Source organism: Colletotrichum spaethianum (genome assembly GCF_022836535.1).
Source record: "Colletotrichum spaethianum MAFF 239500 DNA, contig13, whole genome shotgun sequence".
Taxonomy (NCBI): domain Eukaryota; kingdom Fungi; phylum Ascomycota; class Sordariomycetes; order Glomerellales; family Glomerellaceae; genus Colletotrichum; species Colletotrichum spaethianum.
In genome coordinates this window covers 122,374-148,182 of record NW_026054783.1, presented here as the reverse complement: position 1 = coordinate 148,182, position 25,809 = coordinate 122,374, and the positions used below count along the sequence as shown (strand labels likewise).

General features: G+C 54.0%; 10 protein-coding genes across 10 annotated transcripts; 4 read left to right on the top strand and 6 right to left on the bottom strand.

The window, feature by feature from the left end:
• Nucleotides 1–1,145: 1,145 nt before the first annotated feature.
• On the bottom strand, nucleotides 1,146–3,245 carry ColSpa_05717 (efflux pump aflT; the record flags this gene model as incomplete). The annotated part of the gene is made up of 4 exons (XM_049271929.1): nucleotides 1,146–1,816; nucleotides 1,868–2,274; nucleotides 2,326–2,634; nucleotides 2,701–3,245. 4 exons carry the CDS (start codon nucleotides 3,243–3,245, stop codon nucleotides 1,146–1,148), a joined length of 1,932 nt encoding a protein of 643 aa, XP_049127886.1.
• Nucleotides 3,246–4,614: 1,369 nt separating this feature from the next.
• Nucleotides 4,615–7,109, top strand: ColSpa_05716 (aurofusarin cluster transcription factor aurR2; the record flags this gene model as incomplete). The annotated part of the gene is made up of 4 exons (XM_049271928.1): nucleotides 4,615–4,754; nucleotides 4,814–5,073; nucleotides 5,228–5,703; nucleotides 5,784–7,109. 4 exons carry the CDS (start codon nucleotides 4,615–4,617, stop codon nucleotides 7,107–7,109), a joined length of 2,202 nt encoding a protein of 733 aa, XP_049127885.1.
• Nucleotides 7,110–7,209: 100 nt separating this feature from the next.
• On the bottom strand, nucleotides 7,210–9,201 carry ColSpa_05715 (glucoamylase P; the record flags this gene model as incomplete). The annotated part of the gene is made up of 4 exons (XM_049271927.1): nucleotides 7,210–8,023; nucleotides 8,074–8,529; nucleotides 8,583–8,952; nucleotides 9,003–9,201. 4 exons carry the CDS (start codon nucleotides 9,199–9,201, stop codon nucleotides 7,210–7,212), a joined length of 1,839 nt encoding a protein of 612 aa, XP_049127884.1.
• Nucleotides 9,202–10,307: 1,106 nt separating this feature from the next.
• On the bottom strand, nucleotides 10,308–11,065 carry ColSpa_05714 (cytochrome P450 monooxygenase lolP1; the record flags this gene model as incomplete). Its single annotated transcript, XM_049271926.1, has 2 exons — nucleotides 10,308–10,445; nucleotides 10,484–11,065. The coding sequence occupies 2 exons, from the start codon at nucleotides 11,063–11,065 to the stop codon at nucleotides 10,308–10,310; spliced, it is 720 nt and encodes a 239-aa protein (XP_049127883.1).
• Nucleotides 11,066–11,173: 108 nt separating this feature from the next.
• On the bottom strand, nucleotides 11,174–12,165 carry ColSpa_05713 (cytochrome P450 monooxygenase lolP1; the record flags this gene model as incomplete). Its single annotated transcript, XM_049271925.1, has 3 exons — nucleotides 11,174–11,536; nucleotides 11,589–11,785; nucleotides 11,946–12,165. The coding sequence occupies 3 exons, from the start codon at nucleotides 12,163–12,165 to the stop codon at nucleotides 11,174–11,176; spliced, it is 780 nt and encodes a 259-aa protein (XP_049127882.1).
• A 1,088-nt stretch (nucleotides 12,166–13,253) lies between these two features.
• On the bottom strand, nucleotides 13,254–13,658 carry ColSpa_05712 (uncharacterized protein; the record flags this gene model as incomplete). The annotated part of the gene is made up of 2 exons (XM_049271924.1): nucleotides 13,254–13,468; nucleotides 13,637–13,658. 2 exons carry the CDS (start codon nucleotides 13,656–13,658, stop codon nucleotides 13,254–13,256), a joined length of 237 nt encoding a protein of 78 aa, XP_049127881.1.
• Nucleotides 13,659–14,873: 1,215 nt separating this feature from the next.
• ColSpa_05711 (putative methyltransferase tdiE) lies at nucleotides 14,874–15,434 on the top strand (the record flags this gene model as incomplete). The annotated part of the gene is made up of 1 exon (XM_049271923.1): nucleotides 14,874–15,434. The coding sequence occupies one exon, from the start codon at nucleotides 14,874–14,876 to the stop codon at nucleotides 15,432–15,434; it is 561 nt and encodes a 186-aa protein (XP_049127880.1).
• A 450-nt stretch (nucleotides 15,435–15,884) lies between these two features.
• Nucleotides 15,885–17,051, bottom strand: ColSpa_05710 (secondary metabolism regulator LAE1; the record flags this gene model as incomplete). Its single annotated transcript, XM_049271922.1, has 4 exons — nucleotides 15,885–16,344; nucleotides 16,390–16,594; nucleotides 16,648–16,835; nucleotides 16,903–17,051. 4 exons carry the CDS (start codon nucleotides 17,049–17,051, stop codon nucleotides 15,885–15,887), a joined length of 1,002 nt encoding a protein of 333 aa, XP_049127879.1.
• A 2,415-nt stretch (nucleotides 17,052–19,466) lies between these two features.
• Nucleotides 19,467–22,154, top strand: ColSpa_05709 (cell division control protein 45; the record flags this gene model as incomplete). The annotated part of the gene is made up of 4 exons (XM_049271921.1): nucleotides 19,467–20,125; nucleotides 20,461–21,366; nucleotides 21,419–21,725; nucleotides 21,957–22,154. 4 exons carry the CDS (start codon nucleotides 19,467–19,469, stop codon nucleotides 22,152–22,154), a joined length of 2,070 nt encoding a protein of 689 aa, XP_049127878.1.
• Nucleotides 22,155–23,023: 869 nt separating this feature from the next.
• On the top strand, nucleotides 23,024–23,719 carry ColSpa_05708 (uncharacterized protein; the record flags this gene model as incomplete). Its single annotated transcript, XM_049271920.1, has 3 exons — nucleotides 23,024–23,092; nucleotides 23,151–23,663; nucleotides 23,699–23,719. The coding sequence occupies 3 exons, from the start codon at nucleotides 23,024–23,026 to the stop codon at nucleotides 23,717–23,719; spliced, it is 603 nt and encodes a 200-aa protein (XP_049127877.1).
• Between the last annotated feature and the right edge of the window lie 2,090 nt (nucleotides 23,720–25,809).

Here is a 25,809-nt window from a genome sequence, read left to right as displayed (position 1 = left end):
TGGCGTGATGACACTCGGATCAGGGCTGGCGGGCAAGCGATAGGATTAGGGTTGAATGACAATCGGAGCTGAGCGTCAGACCGCGTCTCGCGACCGCTTGAACTTGTGGTTGCTCGAGGTCGGGCCTGGAATAGCACAAATTGGCGGGGACATACACCGATAGGACATGACAGCCCTGGAGGTGATTGAAGCAATGTTCCTCTTGCTCATCCATGCCCGGGAACGCTGCATTGGCAGCGTGCTTGGAGCTGGTAGACGACTATTACGCCGCCGACAACAGGCAAACGGATGCGAACGTTGGTGGATTTCGACAAAACGAGGTTGGATTAAAGTCAGAGACAACTTACCGTGTGACGGTGTCAGGAGGACAAACCACTCAAGTTGATTGGTGAATGTGGCCAGAGGGTAAGTGATGGCCTTGTAATGAGAGTGGAGGATGGGTGAGGGTTGTAACTCGGTTGGGGCGGTAAGTGATTGGGAGGTCCTATGAGGGAGACGAACTGAATTGGGAACGAAGCAGGCCCCGAACTCATTTCTAACCTAGAATAGGGCGCTGATGGCGGCGTCAACCCTTCTCTCAGCCCCTTCTCTCGGTCAACCACTCCGATTTCCCCGGCAGAGGACGGAGTTGAAGGATTGGGTGCCGGGTTTTTGTTTTATTTTATTCTCATGGGGTTTGGCACTGTGAGGGGAAGAGATATTTGGCCAACTCCAGGGCTCTACGGTAAAGAAACAGCTTCTTTGTTTAGCCGAGCATTGCGATAAAGAAAATACTGGAAACGATATTAATGTGGCAGCCTGTCTGGGGTCTGGGAAAGGTTTGTTGGCGCTACTCCTCTTCAAGCTTTCTCAGTGGGCTGAATGTGTCCTAGGCTGTGGTTCCTAGGTTTGGTGGCTATGGATGGATCTCCGCAAATGTGCCCCCCCTCGCTCTTTTCCGCAATTCTCCATGTCCAACGGCGAGGGCGATCACCGATCCTTCGTCTCTATCCTTACTCATCCCATCCGCCAATTTGGGATGGAGGCACCTTCTGGACCTCGACAATATGGCTGCGGGAGGGATGAATCGACAATTCCTGATTAATGCAATATCGTTTGTGTATTATCTTCCGTCCATTATGGAGTCATCATCATTACTTCTCCCTTTACGCTCCCATGTCTCCCGGTCTTAGCTGACTGGCACGCTGCTTAGCCCGCTGCTGCTTCTTGTTCTTCTTGATGTTCCTCCACTCCATGCAAAGCGCACAGATGAGCGTCGCGAGGGACAGCCCCATACCGGCAAGGAAGATCCGGGTGCAGGCATAGTTATATGCCCGGACGACGACGTCGAGGAATTCTGCCGGGACAGCTTTGTGCAAGTTGGTGGCACCGGTGTTGACAATAGCTTGAGCTGGCAAGCCAGGTATGCCTGACAGCTCAGATACCAGCAGGTTGCTGAGAATGGACTGTCCAACTGAGACGAATATGGCCGCTCCCAGCTGCTGGGCAAAGAAACTGATGGAGACGCCCGTTGATACATCTTCTTTGGGGAGCACCGCTTGCACTGCAAGCCCGACGGTCTGCATACCGAATCCCAGACCGAACCCGGTCAGGAACTGGTAACCGATCCAATGACCCGAGCTGATGCCTGGTTGGAACGTGCTCATCAGGCCCAGACCGACGGACATGATGCACGGGCAGAGGATCATAGACGGCACGTAGTACCCGATCCTCTGTGTCATGCCACCCGATATGATAGAAGAGACAACAATGCTGAGCACCAGTGGTATGGTGTAAATTCCTGAGTTGACAGGGTCGGCCCCCTGAACGGCCTGGACTGTGGGCTGTGTCAGCTTATACTCTGCATCAGACAATAGACATCACTTACACCAAATGGGCAGGTAGTACACTGCCAGCATCATAGAGCCAGCCAAGAAGAGCATGAAGAATGCACCGGCCAGCATCGTCCTCTGCTTGATGATTCTAAGGGGAACTGTGGCTGTTTTGGGCATGAGCACCTGGACTGCAGCAAATGCAATGAAGCCGACTCCGAATATAACGAAAAGCGCAATGATGCGGCCATCGTTCCACTCATATTCCGAACCACCCCACTCCAAGGCCAAAAGGAGGGATACGATGGATGGGAGGAAAAACAACGTTCCCAAGGGATCGAGCCGCTTGAAATGCTGGTACAGTGTTGCCGGCTCCTGGGGCTGTCGCTTAGGTGCCTTGAGCATGAAGAACAGGAAAATGAAAGCCAAGCCTCCCACTGGAAGATTAATATAAAAGCACCATCTGTATATCGTTAGTCTCTCGCCTGTAACAAGCACTCAAACGCTGACGTACCTCCAGGTAACAGTACCCGTGAAACCACCACCAACCAAGGGGCCTATTACAGAGGCCAGGCCGAACACCATGCCAAATATGCCTGTCTCTGTCAGCATGTGTCGATACAATACGACATTGGTCCTACCTTGAAACATCGGTCTCTTGTGCAACGGAATCATGGGAATCATGACCATCATAGCTCCTGTGAAGATACCAGCCGAGCCAACACCAGCAATAGCTCTGCCCGCAATGAGCACTGGTGAGCTTGGCGCAACACCGCAAATGAGGGAGCCAATCTCGAAGATCAGGATGCTGCTCAGGAATGACCTAGTCTCCGGCTGTCAGCGATTGTTCCTTATCCCTCCGCCCCCCCCCCTCGATTAGTGTGCTTACGCTCTTAGATCATAGAATTTGTAGATTCTACCAAAGACCAGCTGCGAAGCCGCTGTTGTCAGCATGTACGCTGAGCCGTACCAACCAATGTCGCCCAGGCTCTGGAACTCGTCGGTAATACGAGGGATTGCTGTTGCAATAATTGTGCGGTCTAAGGCGACCAGGAACATGGCCACGAAATTGGACATGATGACTAGCCAGAAAGTAATGGTCTTCGGCTTGAAGTTTTCTTCGGCTTCGTCCACTTCAACGGGTGGCCCTATCGGCGGCGCTCCCTCGAGATCGCCCTTCTCGTCCACCTCTGGCTGCTTCGAAACATCTAGTTGGCTATCGTTTGGTGATATTGCCATTGACTGGATCGTTCGCTTTTCCTTTGGCTTCCTGCTCGCGATTTCGGCTTCAGCAGGCTTCTCTTCCGACTTCTTTTCCTGACGTTCGTCGCTCTCTCGTGGGGTTAATGTCCGCGTCGAGCTGTTGGATGTCTGGACCTCGCGATTTTCGATGGCGCCATCGCCCGCGATGGGCTTTACAGCTGGATCAGCCATTACAATTGTCGTGTAGGCTGGCGCGCCAGAAGCAGGAAGTGAATGAAAATGACTCTGGCGATGCTACCAAGTTAAACAAAACAAAAATATACAAAAGAGTTTGGCTTGGCAAGCGGGAATTTGTTGATTAATGGACAGGCGAGGAGCTAGAGGTTCGTCCGGACTCTCGAGCGCACGGTCAGATCTCAGGTTACAGATCACGTTCGGACTAGATGCTTGGCTGCTGACGAAGAAAGAGCACTTATCAATGTATCGACAAGGGCAATTATCGTTATATATGACTAGCTCAGTATATTCTGCAGGCAGGGACGCGGTGGACGACGGCATGCAGCATAACGTCCACCGCACGACGCGAAGCGGAGCCCAGGGGGCGCCTATCATAGCTCCACGAAATGTCTCAAATATAGAAGTCATGACGAGATGCAAAGGCAAACTTCTCAAGACCGATGGGGATGTCCAGAGGAGGATCGTAGTTGGTCTAATTTGTTGTTGACGGTTTACGGACATGGCGTTACAGTTGCTCGGGCACCGGAGGTCGATGCTGTGTCCGGGAGGGTGCCACTTGACCGTCTATTGCCTAGCGTCGGGCATCCGGGCATCTTCCACCAGATGTCCGGCTTATGTAAGGCTGTTGGACTTACCCAACGAGGGGGGTGAGCTTGGATCATGTGCGGTTTGAGCTGCGCTAATGTCACCTCATTCGGTCCCGGGCGGGTATCTAACGTCTCTCTGTGCCTTTCTCTCAGACAGCATCTCACCCCGTCCAGTTTCGCCCTTGCGGTCTCATTACGATACTAGACCAGGCCCAAGCTAGCAAAGAGCCTCAGTAGCACCGGACTGGAAACACCACAGCCGTATCGTTCGTCTCATAGGCCGGGCGTCCCCGTACGTGATCTCTGCATACCTGTCTATCCGTTTGCCCTGTCATAACCGTTGTTCGCTGTACGAAATGCGATTCGAGTCTATCATTGCTGCCCACCACCTCCACGTATCTTGCCTGGTCATTTTATGCGCATCTACACTACAGTTCAGCTTATGATAGCTCTCCTAGTCCTCCGCTCACATCGACAGGCTCGACTCACTAGTGTCTCGGACAATAACGCAAACCCCCACCGAAGGCTCGTTGTTGATGACAATCAACTGCCCTCTCCTATAGAGACCCTGGCGAGTTTATTGGCTGCATCTGCGCCTCTTGCCTGTTCATTGGGTCTCGTTGTTAAACTTATGCCCCATCCCGTCAACGTTTCGCCTACAACGTCCCCCCTCGGATCCGAGTCGGGAGCAGGCAAGCCGACAAAGACATCTGCAAGGTCGCTGGCGTGTCATCGTTTCGTATGTCAAAGACCAACGGCATCCACATAATAACACCATGTCGGGAGAAGCTCAGCTCCCACCCCCGCCGAGGGTTCCTCCACCCGAACCCGACCCCATGGCAGCCATGAAGCTTACCAGGGGCACCTCGTGTGTGCTGTGCCAGCAACGAAAGGTGCGCTGCGACAAGAACAAGCCGTGTGCCAACTGCGTCAAGGCCCGGGTAGAGTGTCGAGTGATACCCCACAACCACCAAGACGGCGGAAGAAGCGTCTCCAGGAACGGGATCTTGTCGACAGGCTCAAGAAGTACGAAAACCTCTTGGCCGAGAATGGCGTTAAGTTCGACCCCATCGCCGCGGATCTCAAGGCCTCGGATAGGAACTCGATGCACATGGACGACGATCATCATATCGACGATGATGCTGACCTAGCAAACGACTTTGAAGGGCTGAAGACATCTCCCGAGGGAAGCACATCCCTTCGGTGTCAGGGAGTCGAAGGTCGCAATCCGATAAGTGCGCAATCCTAACCCCTCCTTTTCCTATGGCCATGTGCTAACAGGCCTCTGGTCTAGACCATTTAACAAATGGTTTCCATTCCATAAAGAGGTTTGCCACCCTTGTCTGTCTTCCTTCACCGACTATACCTGACTCGGATTACAGTTCAGAGCTAGCGAGGAGCTGCTCAGAGACTCGTCGGAAGACGAGGTTGATGGTTCAACGATCCACCATGCTTTTGACAAGATGTACGACAACCAAGACGGCTTCCCGTTTGTCGTAGGCAGTCGAAATGCGTCTGTGACGCACCTCCACCCATCACCCATCCAGATCTTCCAACTCTGGCAGATCTACATTAACAACGTCAACCCCCTCCTAAAAATCACACATGTGCCAACGGTCCAGGGCCTCATCATCGAGGCCAGCGCCAACCTCGAGAAGGTTCCTAAGAGCGTCGAATCGCTCATGTTTGCCATATACCTTATGGCAGTCACCTCACTCGAGGATGTCGAGGTCGCAAAGATGTTCAGCGAACCCAAGCCCACTATCCTCTCCAGGTTCCATACCGGGCTTCAGCAGGCCCTGGTCAATGCCGGCTTCATGCGCACCAGTGATACGATGGTTCTCCAGGCCTATATGCTCTACCTAGTAAGTTGCAATCTTCCAACCCCTGACATGGTCAGCTAACAAACCAGATCGGGGTTCGCATGTTCGTTGACCCACGGCAGATATTCTGTCTTGTCGGGATCGCCGTTAGAATAGCCCAACGAATGGGCCTCCATCGAGACGCCGCAGCGTTTGGCCTGTCGCCATACGAAGTCGAGCAGAGGCGGCGGCTGTGGTGGACGATCGTGGGCTACGACCGCCGGATAGGAGAGATGACGGGCTCAACCGTCACGGCCCTGTCCACAGCCGGGGACTGCAAGCTGCCCCTGAACATTAACGACACGGACCTTCACGTTAACGGCAAAGACGCTCCAACCCCCCATCAGGGCGTGACCGAGATGCTCTTCGTCCTCATCCGGACGGAGCTTGCGATGGCTATCAGCATCGACAGCATGCGGGACCTCCAAAGACACGGCGATAAGGACAGCGCCCCTGGGTCCGCCGCACCGCGCCCCGTTCCAACTGTTCGTATGGCCGGCCAGGATCAATCCTATACACTCGACGGGTTCTTCGCGCACATTGAGGGCACATACCTCAAGTGGTGCGATCCCAAAATCCCGCTGCACTTCTTCACTCTCACCATGACTCGGCAAGCGTTGTGCAAGATGCGCGTCATTTCATTCCTCGTGCGGATGGGGAATGGCGAGGCAACAACGTTGGCGGATCACGAGCGCGATACGCTCTTCCTCGAGGCCATCCAGATGATCGAGTATGACAACGTTGTCCAGGCCGCCGACAGCCTACAGGGGTACAAGTGGTACACGTATCTGCATTTCCCGTTCCCAGCATACATGTTCCTAGTGACGGAACTGCGCCACCGGCTTACGGGCCCGATGGTCGAGCGCGCGTGGGACGCCATCGCCGAGAACCACGACCGGCGCGGTCTCATGAGCACGCTACATAGCCCCATGCACATTGCGTTCGGCAACCTTTTCATCAAGGCCTGGGACGCCCATGAGGCTGGGCAGCAGCAGATCGGCAAGCCGGTACAGGAGCCAATGTGGATTACACGGCTCCGGCAGCGGGCGGAGAAGATGGGCAAGAAGCACCGGAGCAGCCAGCCCGGACCGGAGATGAGCGTTGGCGTCCCGCACTCGACGGCCCGGGCTGCATCGGTGAATAACACGTCGCAGCTCGGGCCCGTGCAGATGCCGCAGAATATGATGATGACGCCGCCGTCTGTGAGCGCGGGGACGCCGGCTATGAACGGCCCCCCAGCCCCTGAAAGCGATGTCGTCGACATGGACTGGAGCTACTTGATGCAGGGGTACGATATGGACACATATGCGGCATTTGGAGCAGGATTCGGCGGCTTCCCTATGAATGGGAATAACATGGGAGGGCCGGGCATGATGGGCAACTCTGACGGAAACATGTTTGGGAACTAAGCGAGTCTTTTGTCTGGAGCTGAAAATCCTGTGTGGTCATAGAAAGCCTCTTTTTACTACGTTTTCATGCCTCACGTACACCAGCGACAGCATGCCAAATTTAACAGTTACCACTCGATCCCTGACGCCCCGTCCAAGCGTCATCTGTCACCACTTTTTGTGTCGAATTGCAAGGAGGTACCGTCAGTGTGCGGTTGACTCCCTCGTAGATGTAGCCCTGGTTGCAGTTCTGGCCCCTTACGTAGGTGTAGGTTATGGTCTGGCCACCGGACAGCTCGACGTCGACGTTCCATAGCGGGCGTTGGGCCGTGTAGTTAGACGCCGACATGGGCTGCGCATTCTCGATTTTCCAGGAGCCGAGGTCAGCCGTGTTGCCGAGAACGTATAGACTCTCGCCATAGTAGGTCGTGGCGTTGACGAGGAAGGACACGGGGACAGTGCAAGAGCCTGTCACATTGGGTGCTCCGGCAGCAATGGCGGGGTTGTAAAGTCCCGTGCTCGAGGAGGCGGCGCAGGTGGTGGGGACTTCGGAAGAGGCAGGCACCCAGCTGGGAGGGTAAAGACCAGCACGGCGCTCGGCCATAGTGACGAAGGACGCATAGGACCAGGTGAGGTCATGTGCCGATAGGGGGGTGCCAGTGGTCTTGTTGAATTGCTCGGCGAGGGAGCCGTTGGCGGGCGTGTACTTTTGTGCGACTTCGACGAAGGAGTCGGCGTAGGTCTTCACGGCGTTGGTGATGCTAGCATAGGCGCCAGATATGTTGCTGTACTTTTGGTAGGTTCCGACCTTGACGGACGGGTACAAGTCGGTGAAGAAGGGCAAAGACGTCGCGTCAATTTTGATCTGGCTCTGCGCATTCCACTGGGCCATTACATCGTAAAGGAATTCAGCAGCACCAAGGGTGATGAGGTACCTAATAGCAAGTCAGTCCTTGATTTCTGGCCTGCAGCTGTACACACTCACCAGGGGTTTCCGTCGTAGTAAATGTCCTCGGTATAGCGGCCAACAGCAACACCCTTATTTTGGGCAATGCCTTCGTTGATGGGGTAGAGGCTGGCGTTGCGGAAAGAGTCAACCCAGACCTTGAAGTTGCTCAAAGATCGGCTGTGGCACGGTTGGATGGACGGGTCTTCGCAGCTGGCAGCGACGTCGAAGACGGAAATAGACCCGAGCATGACGTTGGCGTCCTTGCCGGAGCGCTGAGTTTTGGTGTTGATGTTTGCAGTGTAGTACCCGTCGTTGCTGTTCCAGAATGTCTGAAGGAAGCACAAGACGTCGGGCGCCAGCTCACATCCTGTGCACTTGACGCCGAGAGTCTCCGCAAGGACTGCACCTTCGACAAGGGCGCGGTACTGGTTTTGAGTCGTGAAGAAGCTGGAGCCAGTGACCTCCTCCCAAAGATCGAAGCCCGTCGAGTTCCTGCGTTGTGTCAGTCTTCGATGCAATCTCGTGAAGTGGATACTGGACCGTACCAGTACTGGCCGGTGTATGACAGATCGTTGGCAATGATGGGCCAGATGACGTCTTTGGCCTTGGCCTGCTGGCCGTTCTCTACGAGCCAGCGGGAATATGTGATGAGAGTAATGGCCCTCAACGCCGGGCCATCTCTCTGCGGGCGACCCCATTCGCCATTAAAGCGAGAGCCGTCGACAGTATACTTAGGTTCGCCAAGACCACGCCCGGATGGCAGGAAGGACCCGGAGGGGTTCGTTATGGTCTGCAGAACAGCCTGAGAGCGATAGTAGTCTTCCACGTAGACCTGGAGCTCTTTGTGGCCGAAGATGAATTCATCGACGATCATCTTCATCGTCAACGCGGCATCACGCGTCCAAGTATAAAAGTCTTGTCGGGTTAGGAAATAGAAGAAGAACGCAGGGGATGGATGGGCTTACAGTCAGGGTCAGACTTGGACGGACTGGCCACGACGATGCCAGCGCTGGCGCCTTGTACTAATGAGCCATTAGGTCCGATGTTGTTCAGAGCGCCTTCAAGAGCGATGCCCCTTTGCTGGGCGATGAACTCATCGACGTCTACCGCGGCGACGTTGGCAACGAGGCCAGCGAACCACACGAGACCCGATCTCAATGCCATGTCTGTCGTGATCGTGAAAGAGTCTGACCAAACTGTCAAGGTGCCTTGTACGGATGCGAGGTGGACAAGGTGTCTTTCACGGACACCGGTGGAGGTGTGGTAGGCTCTTATATCCCCGAGACATGTTCATATCGTGAAGCCGGGATGGCTGAGCACAGAACAATCATAGTAGCTGTTAATAGTTACTACTGGCATCATCGGGTTGTCGACCCCTGTCGGTTCATCCGGAGTTATGCTGGGACAGGGATGGGACCCTTGGGTAGCATTTGGGAAAGGGGCCCCGTCGTGGAGCCCTCATTTCGTTCACTGCACGGTGGAAGTTCTAGAGTAAGGTTGTTGCATGTGCAATGTTTCTCGAGCAATTACAAAAGCAAAGTCAATTTGGTTGATTTCGCCGCGAGGCCTCGAGTCTGCTAGCGGCAACTAGTAGAGCAGCACAGCGCCTTGCGGCAGGCTCAGGCTCGGGTCTGGGAGGGGGGCCAGCGTTGCGGGCCGACTGTCGTGCAGTAAGCATGCGGGTTTAGGGGCTCGATTGGGTTGGTTGGCTGCTGGGGGGAGAGTCCGCTTCCCCAGTCTAGCTAAGTTGGGGCGACCAGAGGATGGCTCTTTGCGGGGGTTGTCTTTTTCTCCAGCTTCACCATCTTGCAGCGTACCGGGGCTGCTCCGGCGCTTATACCCTCGGTTCGACCATCACAATCGCCTCCCATTACCTGACCAGACTGCTTTCATACGAATGCGTTGAAATGCCGTAGGATCTATAGGAACGAGAAGTCGCTCCCAACGCCAATTTACCGCAGAAAACTCAACATTCGGCCCCTCAACCCGCATGACTCGCCGAGATTGATGGACAAAATCCACAGCCATTAGGATTTGGCCTCGGGTCTCTTCGCATTCGAGCCAACAATACCGCCCCTGAGTAACCGGCCGGTGATTAAGGCTTTGTCTCCTTTGCATCTTGATCTGCTCCGGCTGGTACGTCAACTTCAACAAAGGGACTCTCTATTTTCAATCTGCCTCAGCCATAGGTGTTAACCCGTTGTAGACCTTTGCATAGCAATTCCAGACACTGCACTTCATCGACAGGCATCCAACCGTCTCCCTTCTGGTTAACGGAAGTTGCTTACTCTCACCAGGAGGCCAGACTGGATGAAGATACCTGCCGAAAACGAGTTCCACGGCGTAGCCGGGTCCACCAGGGAGAAGTCAAATCGACGAAGGAGCTTGCGCAAGTTAGTCGTGCTCATCTACCCATGCGTTTCGTATCGCTTCTGGCACAACTCACTTCGACGAACACCTTGTTCAACTCTATGAGCGCAATCGTCTTGCCCAAGCACTGCCACTTGCCGTACTTGAAAACCAACTCCCACTGCGCCATCATGACCTTGAGCTGGTCCTCACCTGCTTCGAGCCACCGCTCTGGCCGGAAGACGTCCGCGTCCGGACCGTAAACTGTGTTGGAGCGGAGCACGCCAAACGCCGTCCAGCCAATGTCAGTGCCTTCCGGAATGCTCATGCCGTGCATGAAGTCGCCACCTTTTGGCACTGTCGTCGACATGAGACCCGTGACAGGAGGAAAAACCCGCAGGCCCTCCTTGATGACGGCTTGGAGGTAACGGAATTCGCTGGCTTCCCGGTTGGTGATGGGTGACGAGATGATGCCCGACTGGGCCGCCTCCCGAACCTCTTTGGCGAGCTTCGAGTAGCATGATGGAGAGGTCATCAGATACAGCATCGTTGTTCGAATCGCTGTTGCTGTTGTGTCGGATCCGGCCATAATCTGGACCAGTGTCTCGCCCTCGGCCTCCTCTCGGGTTAGGCCGTGTGCGAGGAACGACCCGAGCATGTCTCGCTGCTTCGCCGTCATGTCCGACATCAATCTCTCTGCCACTACCTTCTTTGCAACACTATCATCAAGCAAACAAACCAAACCGTCAGTGCTTCTGTACGAAAGCCAAAGAGAGGGAGAGGCTGCTCACGCAATGAACTTGCCGAAACCCACACGATCATGCTGCGACGGCATGGCGCGCCGGAATAGGGGTGACTGCAACAGCTTTGCCAATTGTGGGAATACGGATAGCGTCATCATGACCGGCATGCTCTGCTCTGTCATCTTGATATACTGGTGGATGTCGGCGTCTTGCTCGACGTAACCAAAGTGGTAGCCAAAAGCCAGCGATGTGATGACATCCAGCGTGAGGTATTGGACCTTTCTGCACAGATCCACGGGACGGAAAGAGCCGGTCGTTGAGACATATCGGTCCTCGATGAGTCTGATGAAGGCCTGTATCTGTCTGTCGATAGTGGCTTCCAAGCCTTCGTTCTCCTTGCCCGAGTACTACTCAACAGAATCAGTAGACACAACCGGTTTAAATAGGGAGACGACTCACGCCGATGGCCATTTTGGCTCGCAGCTCATTGTGCTCGTGATCATCCCTCATGGATATGAGGTTATCTCTGGTAGGGTCGAACCTGATGGCCTCATAGAAGGCGCCTTTGCAGTATGGCGAGCGGACCGCCCACATGCGACGGAGGAGTTCCGAGTCATTGGTTACCAAGTCGTTGGGGCCGATGCGGACGACAGGACCTGAAGCACAACACTCGCTGTCAGCAGCCTGTTGAAACAATGGCCTTGCTCCTCCTTAGACACAACCCACACGGCTGGGCCTGGGCGGCTAAAGAAACAAGGACTAGGCATCCGCGCTGTTTCTTAATCTGTATCAGTTCAACGACGAGAGCTTACTTACCATATTCATCGCAGGCTCGCTTGAGAGCGAGATGCATCTGCCCACCCAGTGTGTTACGTAGCATCCACCACTTGCTGAAGGCGGCACCTGGTGGCCCAGGGACGTGTCTGAGACGGTGCCATGAACGGTAGCTCAATGTGCCAAGATATATGAGGAGAGCCGTAACAAGCAGCAGGGGCCAGTTCCCGACGCGGCCCGAGAGCTCGTTGGCGGCGATCATCATGTCTCGGTTTTTGTTGTTTCTATGTGAGGACGATCGATGTTTGGGTGAATGGGAAGCGGCGAAATTATCCTGCGATGAATTGAGATGAGTCGAATAGGTTGAGAGGAAGGAGGAGAGAAAAGAACCGGCCGAATGAGACAGCGAGGGCTTGGACGATAGTATGGACGTTCTCCAAGGCGGGCAACCACGTAGAAGTAAATGCAAGTGGGCGGGGGAGGGCGCCTTCCCTTTGTTGAAAGTGGGTGGCCGCGGGAAGGACCTCCAAGTCACGGAGGAGTAGCCCTCAAGGACGGCGATTGTGGAAACCTGGGGAAGGAATCAAAGCCGACTTGCCCATACGACTTGCCGATGAGCAAATAATGACAACTGCTGCACCTTATTGGCCTTCTTGGAGGGAGGTGTTAGATGAGATGGAAACGCAGTGCTCATGAAGTGAGCCCAGGGACGGGGGTTCTCTCGTTGACCACCTCATGGCCCAACCAACCTTCGGCCCTCCTTTGCGTTCTCCTCTCTTCTTCACTTCTCTTGAGATTCCAGGAATATTGTGGGTTATCATATGCAGTATTCCACCAGGGCCTGCATGACACTGGGAACCAGTCAGAGGCAAATATGACAGACACCCTGGCCAGGTACACTCATTAATGGCATCTCGGAGAACCTCCTGATCTAACCAAACCATAGAGGTCGCGGGGACGGCGCCAGCAGCACTCCTGGAATCATATACTTAGGTTGCTTATGGCACTGAATTTTGTGTTCGTACGGCGCCCAACTCGAGCTCCTTTCCCCGGCATCCAAGAGCGACGTGGTCGGACTTTGCTTCCTTAATCGGCCAACTTAGCCATTACGCGGCAGGTTTACGACGAACCAGGTGTACAGTCGGCCGCAGTTGACGTGAGATCCCTCGTAGGTAGTTTGTCTGATTGCTACCCGCTGTCTTCTTTGTCCGTCGGATCACAACCACTTTGGCTTCGTCACACCGGTGCTCCAAGAAATCAATCAGCTCGGGCAAGCGGCCATAGAGGCGGCGGAAGGTGTCCTGTATTCCTTGCCTTTATCGTAGCATTCCACTGTTTGCTATTCTTAAACTATTCTTGAACAACGAAACGGAGGGTTCTGGCGGGCTGCGACGCCAACACGCCCGCCCGCCCGTATTTGTCTGTCCACCCGACGAACTGCATGACGGCATGCAAGAATCCGAAGCTTGGCGAGACGACCCATGACGGGATGCCACGCTTCACGGCTTCCATAACACCCCGATACTGATAGCGGACGTCGAAATGGCCCCGCTTCTCATTCGGGTCTGGACAGATGATGGACAAGGTCACTTAGGACGACACCAGATACCAAGTATGCTGTTGTACTAACACCTTCTTCTGTTCGGGTAAAGTGCAGAGCAACTTGTTTCTTCTACGGTAAGCCCATCAACGAGAATCATCTCAATAGCTTACTCGTGACTTTCCATACTTACCGACATGGATTGCTTGCCCCATAATGAAGAGTAGGAGAGAAGCAATCACAATACACGAACTCTGGTGACACTGTGCCAAAGGTTTTGCCGACAAGGAGGCCATTCATTTGTGTCGCCTCGCGAGGAGCACCGCAGCCGCGCCGCTCCCCTCGATGGCGCGAGTGCTACCCATGTCTTTCTTCGCTCCGGGATCCGTCCAGGGAGTACGCAGCCAGCGGACAACAAATACCATACCGATACCTCTCACTAAAATCCTGTCTTCAAGAGAGGAGACTTGCTGCGCCGAAAATTCCATTTTAATTACTCGAGCCGAGAGAGAACTGACATAAAAACAAACCGCCACAATCAATATATACTCTCTCAGTATGGAAATGGAGGAAACAGTGCCCGATGCGATGCATCAAGTAGACACCATGTTCCCACACAGAGCCAGCGTTGATCTGGAGCCGGACAATGTTAGCACCCCATCTAGGAACACCGAATATTTATGAATCTCCATAACTGAGAGCAGCTATAGGAGATCGAGGAAGCCGAGATGCAGAGCCTTCCGGAGAGTGACGTCGACTCTGCGCTAGGAGAGGTAACCTTCAAGCAGTTTTGACAAAGAAGGTAGCTAAGACAGCCGGCAGTCCGAGGCCTGGCCATCATCCACTGCATCGCTTCGGTCAAGCATAGTACGAGCGCGCGAGGAGAATGGCCGGATATATCACGGATACAAGGATGGCAAATACGTCTTGCCTACGGATCAGGCATGTATTGCTCGTTGATTTGAATGGATTAATAGGTCTGACTCAATCCGTCAACAGGAAGAACTCGACCGACAGGGTACGTTTAACCTCGTAACTACATTGTTCGCATTGTCTGCTGACCGTGACAGCATTTCAGTACCAGCTCTGCCAGCTTACTTTTGAGAATAAGCTCAACTTTGCCCCGGTTCATCGCCCACATAGGGTCTTGGACGTTGGGTGCGGCATAGGGCTTTGGGCAATAGACTTTGGTGGGATCCGACGAGAAACCCTTCTGCGATGTACTAATCCGACATAAGGAGAGGAACACCCTGAATCCGAGGTGGTGGGCGTAGACCTGTCACCCGTCCAGCCAGGCTTGTAAGCCGTGATGCCGAAACGATTGCTCTCAGAGCTCTGACCTTGCTAGCACCCCGCCCAACGTCCACTACGAAATTGACGACCTTGAGGAGGAATGGAGCTTTTCGAGAAAATTTGACTATGTCCACAGCATGATGATGACTGGTGCCTTTAAAGATTGGCAGAATTTCCACCAGCAAGCCTTCGAGTCTGTCATTCCAATCCCATCGTTTGCGCACTCTTTCATAACTGACACAGTCGACAGCAACCTCAATTCGGGAGGGTGGCTTGAGATCCAGGATATTGACTTCCCCATGAGGTGCGAAGACGGAACGATACCGCCAGACTGCGATCTCGGCAGGTGGAATGAGCTGATGATGGAAGCCGGAAGGAGATCTGGCTTTCTGCTGGATACTTGCGGCAGGGCGGCGGAGATGATGACCAGCGTCGGCTTTGTCGACATCGTACGCATCCATTTCAAGTGGCCAATCAACCAGTGGCCGCGGGATGTCAAGCACAAGACACTGGGGCTGTGGACCGAGGCCAACTTCAGCGTCGGACTCGAGTCCATGACGTTGGCCCTGTTCACTCGCTTCATGGGCTGGAGGAAAGAGGAAGTCTGGGAATTTAGCGCGAGAGTTATCGCAGAGTGGCGGGACATCAGAAGGCATGGGTATTTTGACGTGTATGTTACTTATGGGAGAAAGCCATAATGAAACCCAGCTGCGGTATGTTTCTTGCTTGGTAGACGCGACTCTTGAACGTGCCCAACCATCAATGGTGAACCCAAGCCAGCCTAACGACCGATATTCTTCTTTCCGTTCACAATGACGGCCGCGGTCGGGGCCGATGGCCTTTCAAGCCCTGATTGGGAGACGGTAGCCTGACTATGCTAGAAAGCGTGCCAACACGAATGTTATCAGACGTGCACGTATCCGTTTCCCCAGTGGCTTTCCACGCTGCATGATGCACATAGTGCGGCCTACACCATTCAGCTGCCTGAATATATGTGCGTCCATGCAAGATAATATTGATGGCTTGCCTAGGATTGCACCCTGGTTATCCGGATGGTGTGCTCCTTGTCGATTTCTGACAGAGTCCTGGCGCAGGCCGAAATCAACCGCTATTAAGATGCCGAGGCATGATTCATTGCAAAACACGCATCAGTTGGGTGGCTTCTGAGCCCATATGGAGATCCACGGAAGATATGCATGGTACGAGGTGTTTTCGAACGCCTTTCGAATGTCCTGTTCCATGGCAACTGCTTCCTGTTTGGTCAGGCCCATCTGCGGCCACTTGACGAGTACAGCGCGGACGAGTTGCCACAATACGTCTTTGCTGAGGAAAAGACCGATTTCGCGCTGGTGCCTGTCCTTGGCCCACGGTCCGATGGGCAGCTTGTGGTACCGATGGTGGATGTTGACAAACCCAGTGTCTTTCAGGACCTCAGGCAGCATATTAGGGAACTCTAGGTCCCAGCCAAAATTCGTCTTGAATGTGCGGATGAAGGTGTCCATGAATTTGGCAGGTGCGTAGTCTTCAGGCAGCGTGTTGTCGTCGCACCCAATCCTGACGCCGGCGTCTTGGAACTCGATCCAGCCGCCTGGTTTGAGGTTCCTATTACTGGATCAGTAGAGGGTCTGCAAGAGTAGAGAATAACGGTCTTACTCGTATGCCGAGTGGATGACCTTGACTGGCTCCCGCAGGGTCACACTAACCGACCTAAGGTGGACAAAATCGAGGTCGGCATACAACGGTGACCAGCTTTCTTGAATATCGTCAATCCTCCAGTCAACGTTTTGGGGTGCGTAACAGTTCTGTATTGGCGAGATGTCCACCCCGATAACGTGGGCACTGGGGAACTTGTCCGCAACTTGATAGAGTCAGATGATTGAATATTGAAGCAGCGTGTCTGACCAAACTAACCATCAACAGCCCAGAGACCAGTGCCGGTACCGACGTCCATGATCTTCTGTGGATTGTTGCTGATAGGCGACAGGTAATCGTTGTCATCTAGAAGACGTTTGACCAGCTGATGCTTCATTTCCTCGCGGAACTGTTCAGTCTCATCGTTTGGAAGTGGGTATATGCTCTGTAGGAATGATTGGTACCGTCTGAGCATACGCAGACCTTAGCTTTAATCTCTAGAACGAGATTGGCGAATGCCTATAGACGACGCACCTTCCGCCTTCATGAGAATGTCTCATGACACGAGAAGCAAGCGAGGTGAAGCCTGAGGACGCAAGTGACTCTCCATAGTCAGATCCCTCAAACTCATCCTCGTCTAACGTGTCTGGTGGAGCTGGCTCTATAGGCTCGCTGCTGGACATGTTCATGATCCCCGAACTTCTATAAGGTCAGACGCAGTCTTAAAAAAGAGATCAACGACCGTGAAACGAGGTGCATGACAGCACCCTTCGCGAACGAAGGTCCTGAAGCCAGACAGCCGCTCGAAGTGGGCAACGACGAGAGGAAACTCGGAGTATGCTGTGGCGATACTGGAGGCTAAGTGAGCGGTGGACCACCACCAGACGTTTCCAGTAGACTAGCACGGGGCTAACCGAACGAAGGTTAACGGTTTCGCTCTTCAGTGAATCGAGGACCTTGTGCAGAGAAACTAAGCGCAGCAGATGCGTTGTGACGAGGCACACTTTATCGCACGTTCGTGCGGCACCTCTAAGTATGAGCCGTACAGCAGTCGCGGAAGACTGCCGGGCTGTGCGGCGCAGACCGAGGGTACTCTCAATTGGACGTATAGTCTGTAGACAACATAGAGATGCAATGGTTCACAACGTCGCCAGGCCGCAGACGATGAGTTGTGAAGCAGGCCGATCAGTTGGACGTAATAGTTGTGGATTATCCGCCAGTACTGAACGAGACAAAAACCTGTGTGTACGATGGAGAAGAGAAACCACAGGAGAGGGACGATAGTACCAGGTACTAGGAACAATTTCGCGTACCAGCAGGGCGGTAAACCAATCACCAATAACTCTGCCACCTTTGTGCAGTTGTTAGAATCGGCCGAGCTGCAGCAAGTCTCCCAGAAACGCCCACAGGGGTGGTACAAGGTGAGCTGGTGCCAACGGGCTGGAGAGCGGGAAATGTCCGAATCCACGTCCAACAACGATCTAGAAACGTCGGAGCGAGTGGTAGTTCGGTTGAGCACCGTTGGATGTTGAGCCGATCCGATGACAAGACCCTAGACTTATAGACTCGCGAGGATGGAATCGAGACGGCGCCTGTCTTGCAAGACAACAAACCAGTTATTCCGCCAGAAGATGGGCGGCGGACCAGCACAAGGGGCGTAGGAGACGCGGAGGGGGAAGAGACTCTGCTGGCAGGTTTCATTGTTTGTCCCGTTGGGAGATTTGTTCATGAAGACAAGCAGGGAAGCGAGTCCTTGCCATTTCGAGGAGGTCGCGCATAAGCGGCCTGCAAAGTCTGCTTATGCGACTACAAAGATGGCGGTCACAGCAGGCTCACGGCGTGTCGGTACTGGTCGTCGTAAGGCAATGCGGGGTGATGTGATTCGAGAGGTTATGCTAGTAGGGGTGACAGTATGCGTTGTCTAAAGCTTTCAAGATCCCAATTCCGGCAGACCAGGGCGGAATCACAGCGTGTCGCCTTTTCCAACCAAATGCTGTCATGAAGCACAAACGAGCTGTAGTAAAACTGGAAGGCAAAGTCCGTTGTGCCCGTAATGTAATGTCCAGCCAGCCAAGGCTTTCAGGCATGTACTGGAAAGTAGCCGAGAGGGATGGTGAACAACCAATGGCTTCGTTTTCCGCACCTTAGACTAGCCGACCAAGGTGGAGTAGTGGAATGAAGTGGATGCAGCTGTTCATGAGCTGCGTTGGCGAGACAGAGCCGATGGAACTGTCAAGAGTGAGGAACGGTAAAGCGACCACAGGTGGTGTCCGAGGTGAGAAATCTCATGACCAATAGAAATGAAGGGCGGTTCGCAATGGATCATAACGCCGGTTGGATGCTCGAGGCTCCGAATAGACGCAGCTGGACCGTGGATCTAGTGCTCAGTGAAGCTGCATTTGCTTATCACGGGTGTCTGATCAGCCCACTGTTACAGTGCTCATTGGCTATAACACTGTGTTTCTCAATGCTTGCAGTAGGTATGGTGTTGTCGGGTTGTCGGGCTGTCGTGTTCAGCCGAGTCCGCTACCACTTTCTCCGGGTCTAATCTGCTTACGTAAATGCTGATAGACGCTGGATTCTGAGCCTTGAAGGTCTAGGTCCATGAAAAGCAAAATGGAACACATGGCCCGTGCACTCGGCCGAGGATCCATCTCGATTCCGCCGTTTACAGGTTTGCTGACCAGGGCGCGGTGCAGACAGTCGCGTCAAATCGCGTTCGCGTCAAGCCAATTCCAGCTCAATCACTCTACTTTGTCCACCACACCCAACCGCGCACACCTTCAATTCACGTTCCTATGAGGTACCATACTTACTGTTACCCACCTTCGTCCCTTTGACATTCGATACTTGACGACACAAGACTTTTCCACTCAGTCACACGGCCTCAATCCTACAGGACCTTCACCTCTTAACCTGCACCGCCGTGTTCCTCGACTGCTCACCGCGTTTGTTACCGAGTCGTGCCGGCGTGGGCCATTGCACCCGCCGTAGAACCCCTCCGCCGCCCAAACCGCGTCGTCACCAGAGAGCCGACTTTTGCATCTCATGAAGCCGCTCGACACAAGCCGTGGAACCACGCCCGAATCCTCCTAGCCATGTATCTTCCACGGTCCCTTATATCCAAACTTTACCTCCACCTACAGAACACGCGACATCCTCTCTCCCCTCCCGTCCTCGTCCTCGTTGCGCTCGAACCCGATGCCCTCTGCGCATGTCGAATCCTGACCCGTCTGCTGAAGCACGACTACATTCCTCACAAGATCCAACCCGTCTCCGGCTATGCTGACCTCGATCGCGCTGGCCGGGACCTGGTCCAACCTATGATGGAGACCCAAGGAGGCAGTGGAGGAGTTGTTGTTTGCCTCGGGGTCGGTGGCATGGTTGACCTGGGAAGCTTGCTGGGACTGGAACCTGAGGGAGAGGAGTTGACTTTTGGCGGCGTTGAAGTTTGGGTTATGGACTCTCATCGCCCGTGGAACTTGGGCAACGTCTTTGGTGGCTTTCCTCTCGAGCCCGCTGTCGAGGACGGGGCCAGCCTACAGTCGAGATGCCCTGCAGGAGTGGTGGCTGGCCGGATCGACCGCGCTTACAAGCCTGGCAAGGGCGGCATCGTTGTATTCGACGACGGTGACATCGAAGACGACCTTACTACGGAAAGAGAGGCGTACCTAGCCTTGCTGGACATGCCCGAAGTCGATGATGATGGCGAGGACTTGGGAGATGACCACAATGACGATGCCGAGGATGAGGACTTGTTCGAAGAAACTACACATGCCGGCCAAAAGAGAAAAAGCTGGTCTGATCGAGACGAAGAGGACGACTCCAGCGACACTGACAACCGGCCACACCAGCGAAGAAGAAGCAATTCCGTAAGTTTTTCATCCAGACCTTGGTCTTTGCAGACCCTAACTTGCGACAGTCGTCTTCTATACCCTCATCGCCACAACGGCCAGCTCACAGAGGGCTGGTCTCTTTGCGAGACGCTGGTATGGTTCTCTCTAGTGACCCACTGGAGCCTCCGTCTGCTGCTCAACCACTGCCCGCGCCCTCTGCCAGAATCTTACGACGCCGCTTGTTACGGTTGCGAAGAGAAAAGGAGAATGTTCTCCGCAAGTATTACAAGATCGGCGCCTCCTTCTCCGAGCCGATTTCCTCAATGATGTACTCGCTGGCCTCAGAGCTTGGCCGAGAAGACAACGACTTGTTGTGGCTTACCATTGTTGGCGTCACATCGATGGAGCTTTATGGCAGATCCTCTGCAGGTATTGCGGTTCCAGTCCGTAACTCTGATAGGGGTCAAGGAAACGGCTGGATGGGAGTACGAGGTGCACGTATCCGCCAACTACTAAGAGACGAAGTCCGGCGCCTCAATCCCCCTGAAGTTACCAATGGTCGCACGCCGACCGCCGAGAGCTCAGGTATCATCCCCACCACTGCTCGTAGCCCCGAAGACACGAGCATCAGGCTATCACCGGAGCCCAAGTTCCTCCTAATCAGACACTGGAGTCTGTACGATAGCATGCTTCACTCGCCGTATCTGTTTGCACGGCTGAAGACGTGGAGCGAGACAGGTCTGAAGCGACTCCACAAACTCCTGGCCAAGATGGGCGTCAGTCTGGTTCAGTGTAAGCAGAGCTACACGCACATGGACATGATGCTGAAGCGAGAGCTGCGGACCAAGCTGCTTAAGTACGCTTCTCTCTACAACCTGGACGACATGGTTCCTTCTGTTGACACAGATGGGAGGGACCGGGCCGGTGCCAAGGATGGTTGGGGATTTGTCCGCAGCTGGGGCTGGCGAGCAACTCTGAGCGCGCAAGACGTTGGCGTAGTTATCGGTGCTTTGTTGGAGGTGGGTAAACATCACGACGTTGCTGAGCTCACTCAAGCACCCAAGGACTCTCAGTTCGAAGAAGTAGATGATGACGAGATCGTCGCGATGCAAGGAGAGGAGTGGGTTGGCCGGTTCTGGGAAGCTTACGATGCACTCGAAGAGTAAGCGCCTTCATGAAGAAACCATCCCGTACCCTGCTAACACGACAAACAGTATCGATGCTCTCAAGGCAGGACTTCCCACAGCCCAGTTCCTGCATCGTGCGATCTACCGCACGGGTACGTCACTCATCAACAAGAAGCAGATCAAGCACTTGCGGGCATTCCGCATGTGCGTCGTCAAGGAGGGACCAGACGTTCCCGTCTTCGGTCACCCGGCCGCACTCACCAAGCTTGCTCTCTGGGTTGGCGAGGCTCTCGTAGAGCAAGAGAAGGACACTACTGGCCGTCTCTCTCACGGAGGTCGCGGCACGCCGCTAGTCGTTGCCAGCCTCAACGACAAGCGCGGGGTCTACCTAGTGGTCGGCACAGGCGGCGGTGGCGGCCCGGACACCACATTTCTTGACCGCGAGGCCGCCAGGAAGAGGCAAGCGGCCAGAGATGAAAAGGCCAAGCTGCGCGAGGAGTCGCAGCGTAATAAGCAGAAGGTCCGCGAGGAGAAGCGGGTCGCCCGTCGGGTCACTGGACAGGAAGATGATGACGAGGACGAGCTCGACACGGAGTCGGAGGCGTCCGACGGCTCGGACTTTGAGAACGACGAAGAAGAAGAAGAAGAAGCTAAGGAGAAGGGCTACGGTCTGAATCGATTCGGATCGGCGTTCCAGGAAGTTGTGGCCGAAACCAACGCCCGCGTCCGTATAGACAGCTTCGAGCACTGTGTGGTGGAAGTTAAGAAGGAGGATCTGGGTGGCTTCTTGGAGAGCTTGAGCATGAAGGCCGTTGTCGGTTAATGGAACCAAAAGCATGGCCGGATAAGGGACGCGATAGGGGGTTGACTTTATGGGGATGCTTTCATTACATCGCGGGCGAAGGCGTGTTTGTGTTTGGGGTTTGTTTTGACAAAGACCAAGGAGGAGGGACAGACGGATCGGCCTGGGAGGAAACATAGCTTTACGAGACATGGACATGGGATTATTGTGTTTTTTGTAATCACCACCCTTCCTTGCGGAATTATTGAGGCAGGGACAAGTCTGTTGTTGTAGCCTGGGCGTTCATATGGCAGGACTGAGAATCACAATACTCCTTTCGAGTGGTAATTTCACGCAATTCTAGACTGTCGAGGGTAGGGAAAGCAGGCTGGCTGTCTCGCGTACTCAAAGCCAATCGCTTTGACTGTGACAAAAAACTGATGAGAACCTCCATATAGCCGTTCCACGTCGCGATCACCACTTCAGCATGAGGTCAGACGAAGGATAAGACTAATCCCAACCAGGAGTGAGTTCATGGCAATATAGACGCGGTGATAGGCTGGCCATGTCATGCGTGGCGGGCTCAGGTGTCAGCACCAGGGTTGATGACCCCCGCTTGGGCTAATTGATCCAACGGTCCCTAACTGTTTTCGGTGCTCTCGTCAGCATTCTGGATCCTCATCATCTTATCTGCTTGGGAATGCCAGCGGCCATACTCCATCGGGCTTACGTTTAGGATCCGCGTATCCTATGTTGATTGGATGAAGGGTTACCAGAAGCATGTCAGGGAGCCCGGGCATCTCTATAAGGGCATCTCTATAAGATGAGGCTCTCACCATGGCTGTTCGTGTTCGGGTGTTCCCATTATTGGGAATATTCACAATCACACGGCGCAATCAAATTCGAAAACAATGTCGGGCCAGAAGCCATGGGCCAATGTGCCCTTTGAGCTCATTAGCAGCACTCGCGCTGGCTCCAAGGTATGCCCTCGATATGTGTGATAGTGTCGTGCAAGAACTAAGCGTGTGCCGCCAACAGAAAGGCGTCAAGACAGCGGGGGCAAACAGCATGGCTGAGGAAATGACCATCATTCACAACCTCATCATCCGAATCCTCAACACGATATACCTGCAGTGCATCAATGTGGAGAAGTCGCCCAAAGACGTCCAAGACTTTGTGTCGTATGCAATTGAGTGGGCCAGAATGGTGCAGGAGCACCACCACACCGAGGAAGAAACTGTCTTCCCCAGTATCGAGAAGATGGCGGGCGTGCCGGGGCTGATGCAGGCCAATGTTGCACAACACGAAGCTTTCCACGACGGCTTACATGCGTATATGGGCTACTTGGAAAAAGTGCAGAAGGGCGAGGAGGCGTACAGCGGGGAGAGACTTAAAGGCATCATCGACTCGTTCATGCCCATTCTGCGACAACATCTGAGCGATGAAATCGACACGCTGGTGAAGCTCGGAGACTATGACTGCGACTGGGAGACGTGGTTCAAGAAGCTCCAGAAGGAGCTGCTTGCGAAAGCAGACGACCCTAACCTCAAGGTGAGATTTTTCTTCATGTTGCCATCCTGCTTCAGTTTGTCTTCCACGAAGCGTGAAGACGATATCGATTGCGGCCAGACTCAGACTGACATTCCTTGGCACGGCAGACGACGACGATTCCACTTCTTCTCACAAACCGAGACACGACGTTTGAAGACGGTGTTTATGCGTGGTGGCCTCCGCTGCCGTGGTTCGTGAATGTGGTGTTTCGGTGGTTCATTATCCCCAAACATAAGGACTGGTGGCAGTTTTCATCGTGCGACGACCGAGGCGTGCCCAAGGAGCTTCCCTTTGCGTGATGAGTGGTTTGCTTGTTTGAGTGTTTCCGTAGTGAAGTTTCCGGTGTTAGGCGCCGATAATCATCCGCCTGACGGAGATCCATCCCATCATCGTGCGTTGTGATTAGTTTAGTTTAGTTTATCGAAGCCTGTTCCTCCAGTCCGGGATACAACGTCAGCAATGATGATGTTTGGTGCCCTTGCTGCTAGGGCCTCCAACAGCGTTGTCTGCTGATATGGCTGAGAATCTATTAGTGAGAAACCGTTGCCTATGTTGTCGCATTGGATCGTGATGTGGGCAAGGGCGGGAGGACAGCTGTGAGGAATACCCGGGCGAGGGTCAGGAATAGCGACAGGGTACGTACCTAGGCGCCGTATAAAAAAAAAAGGCAAAGTAACGTCATATGGGTACGTATCTTAGTCCGAGATTATTAATGGCCCTGTGCCAATCCTAAGGTTGTTCACCACATCCATTGAGGCGACCTGAGATTAACGATTGGGGGCTGAGTCCTCGGCCGACCTCCATTGGGCGGAGCGCCAAGGAAATATGTATTAACAGCTGTCCAAGCTACTATTCACCGTTTACCGTCGCATTCTGGTTTCTACACACTCCGTTTCCTCACAACGGACTGTTCTCCTGACAAGAAGTGACAAAAATGTGGGCAACTGACCTAAGATGTTTCGTTTGCGAATGGGCTTGCTTCCCTAAGCTTTCCAAGGTCCGCGAGTGGAATAAACGACGGATGGCACATGAGGGATTGCGGATGACGAAGGCCAATGGTTCCCGCAGTGGAAAGTCAATGACCTGATTGATGCGGAAGGTGGCGGGTGCGAGAAAGACACCATACCTACTTGTGTGAGGCGCCTCAGCATGTACCGCGCTTGGCAAGGCATTGGCTACGATGTGACTGGCCGAGCTGCCAGCTGCTCAACCACCTGCCTGGAATTGGTGCTCCGTCCTTTCAAGCTCTCAATGCTCGTTGTTGAGGCGATGTGTTGTACATGGCTCGATGATGCGGTGCAGCAGGAGGCCCCAGAACTGCAGTGTGCTGTGCCTCGCCTATTGCCCGTGTGCATGTGTGCCTGTTTCGCCCGCCCTTCTTCGAGCTCAGCGTGTCACGTTCTGCAATAGCGCAGAGGGAACCCAGAAGCTCGCCTTATCTGGCCAGCTGTAGATGAACATTCGCACATGGACAGTACCTCTTGAACCTCTACCTCTCTTCTCTACCTCTGTCTTCGTTGATTTGACTTGACTTCATGCAACTTCTAGGACTTGGGGTCTGTTTACTCTCGTAAACTTACAAACCTGCAACTTGCGACGGACGACTTGCTATTACGCTCTCGTCCAATTACTCCAACCAAAAGAAAGGAACACCAGGCCATACATCCTGGCCCCCTAAAGAAGCACTCGGAGAATTCTCCTCATTCTCCGTTTATCTGTGTCTTGGAAGCCTTTGACGTGGCTTCCCTTTTCCCTTTTCTCCACCGTCGCACCTCGTACCGGGTGGACGCTGGCCCCAGGTGCCTATCGCTACTTACTACGGTACTTCTTTCGTACAGGTGGAATCCCCCGTTGCCCGCCGCTAACTTTCCCTCTCCTAAGGTACATCATTCAAGGTTGGCCCCCGCCGGCAGCACCAGAGCCAGAGCCAGCACCCAGCGCCTCCTGGCCACCACCACCAGCAAAGCACCCTGGGGCCTTTATTTCTTTCCCCTCCCCCGCTTGTCGGCCGCAGTCCTCCTGCCTGTCGCCAGCCTTGTTCGTCGTCGTTGTCGTCGCCCACGCGCCATCGTCCTCTTTCGCAACTTCTTCCCGCACACACATACATGCACACACAATAGAGTCCGACTAGATTCAAGCCTCTCCC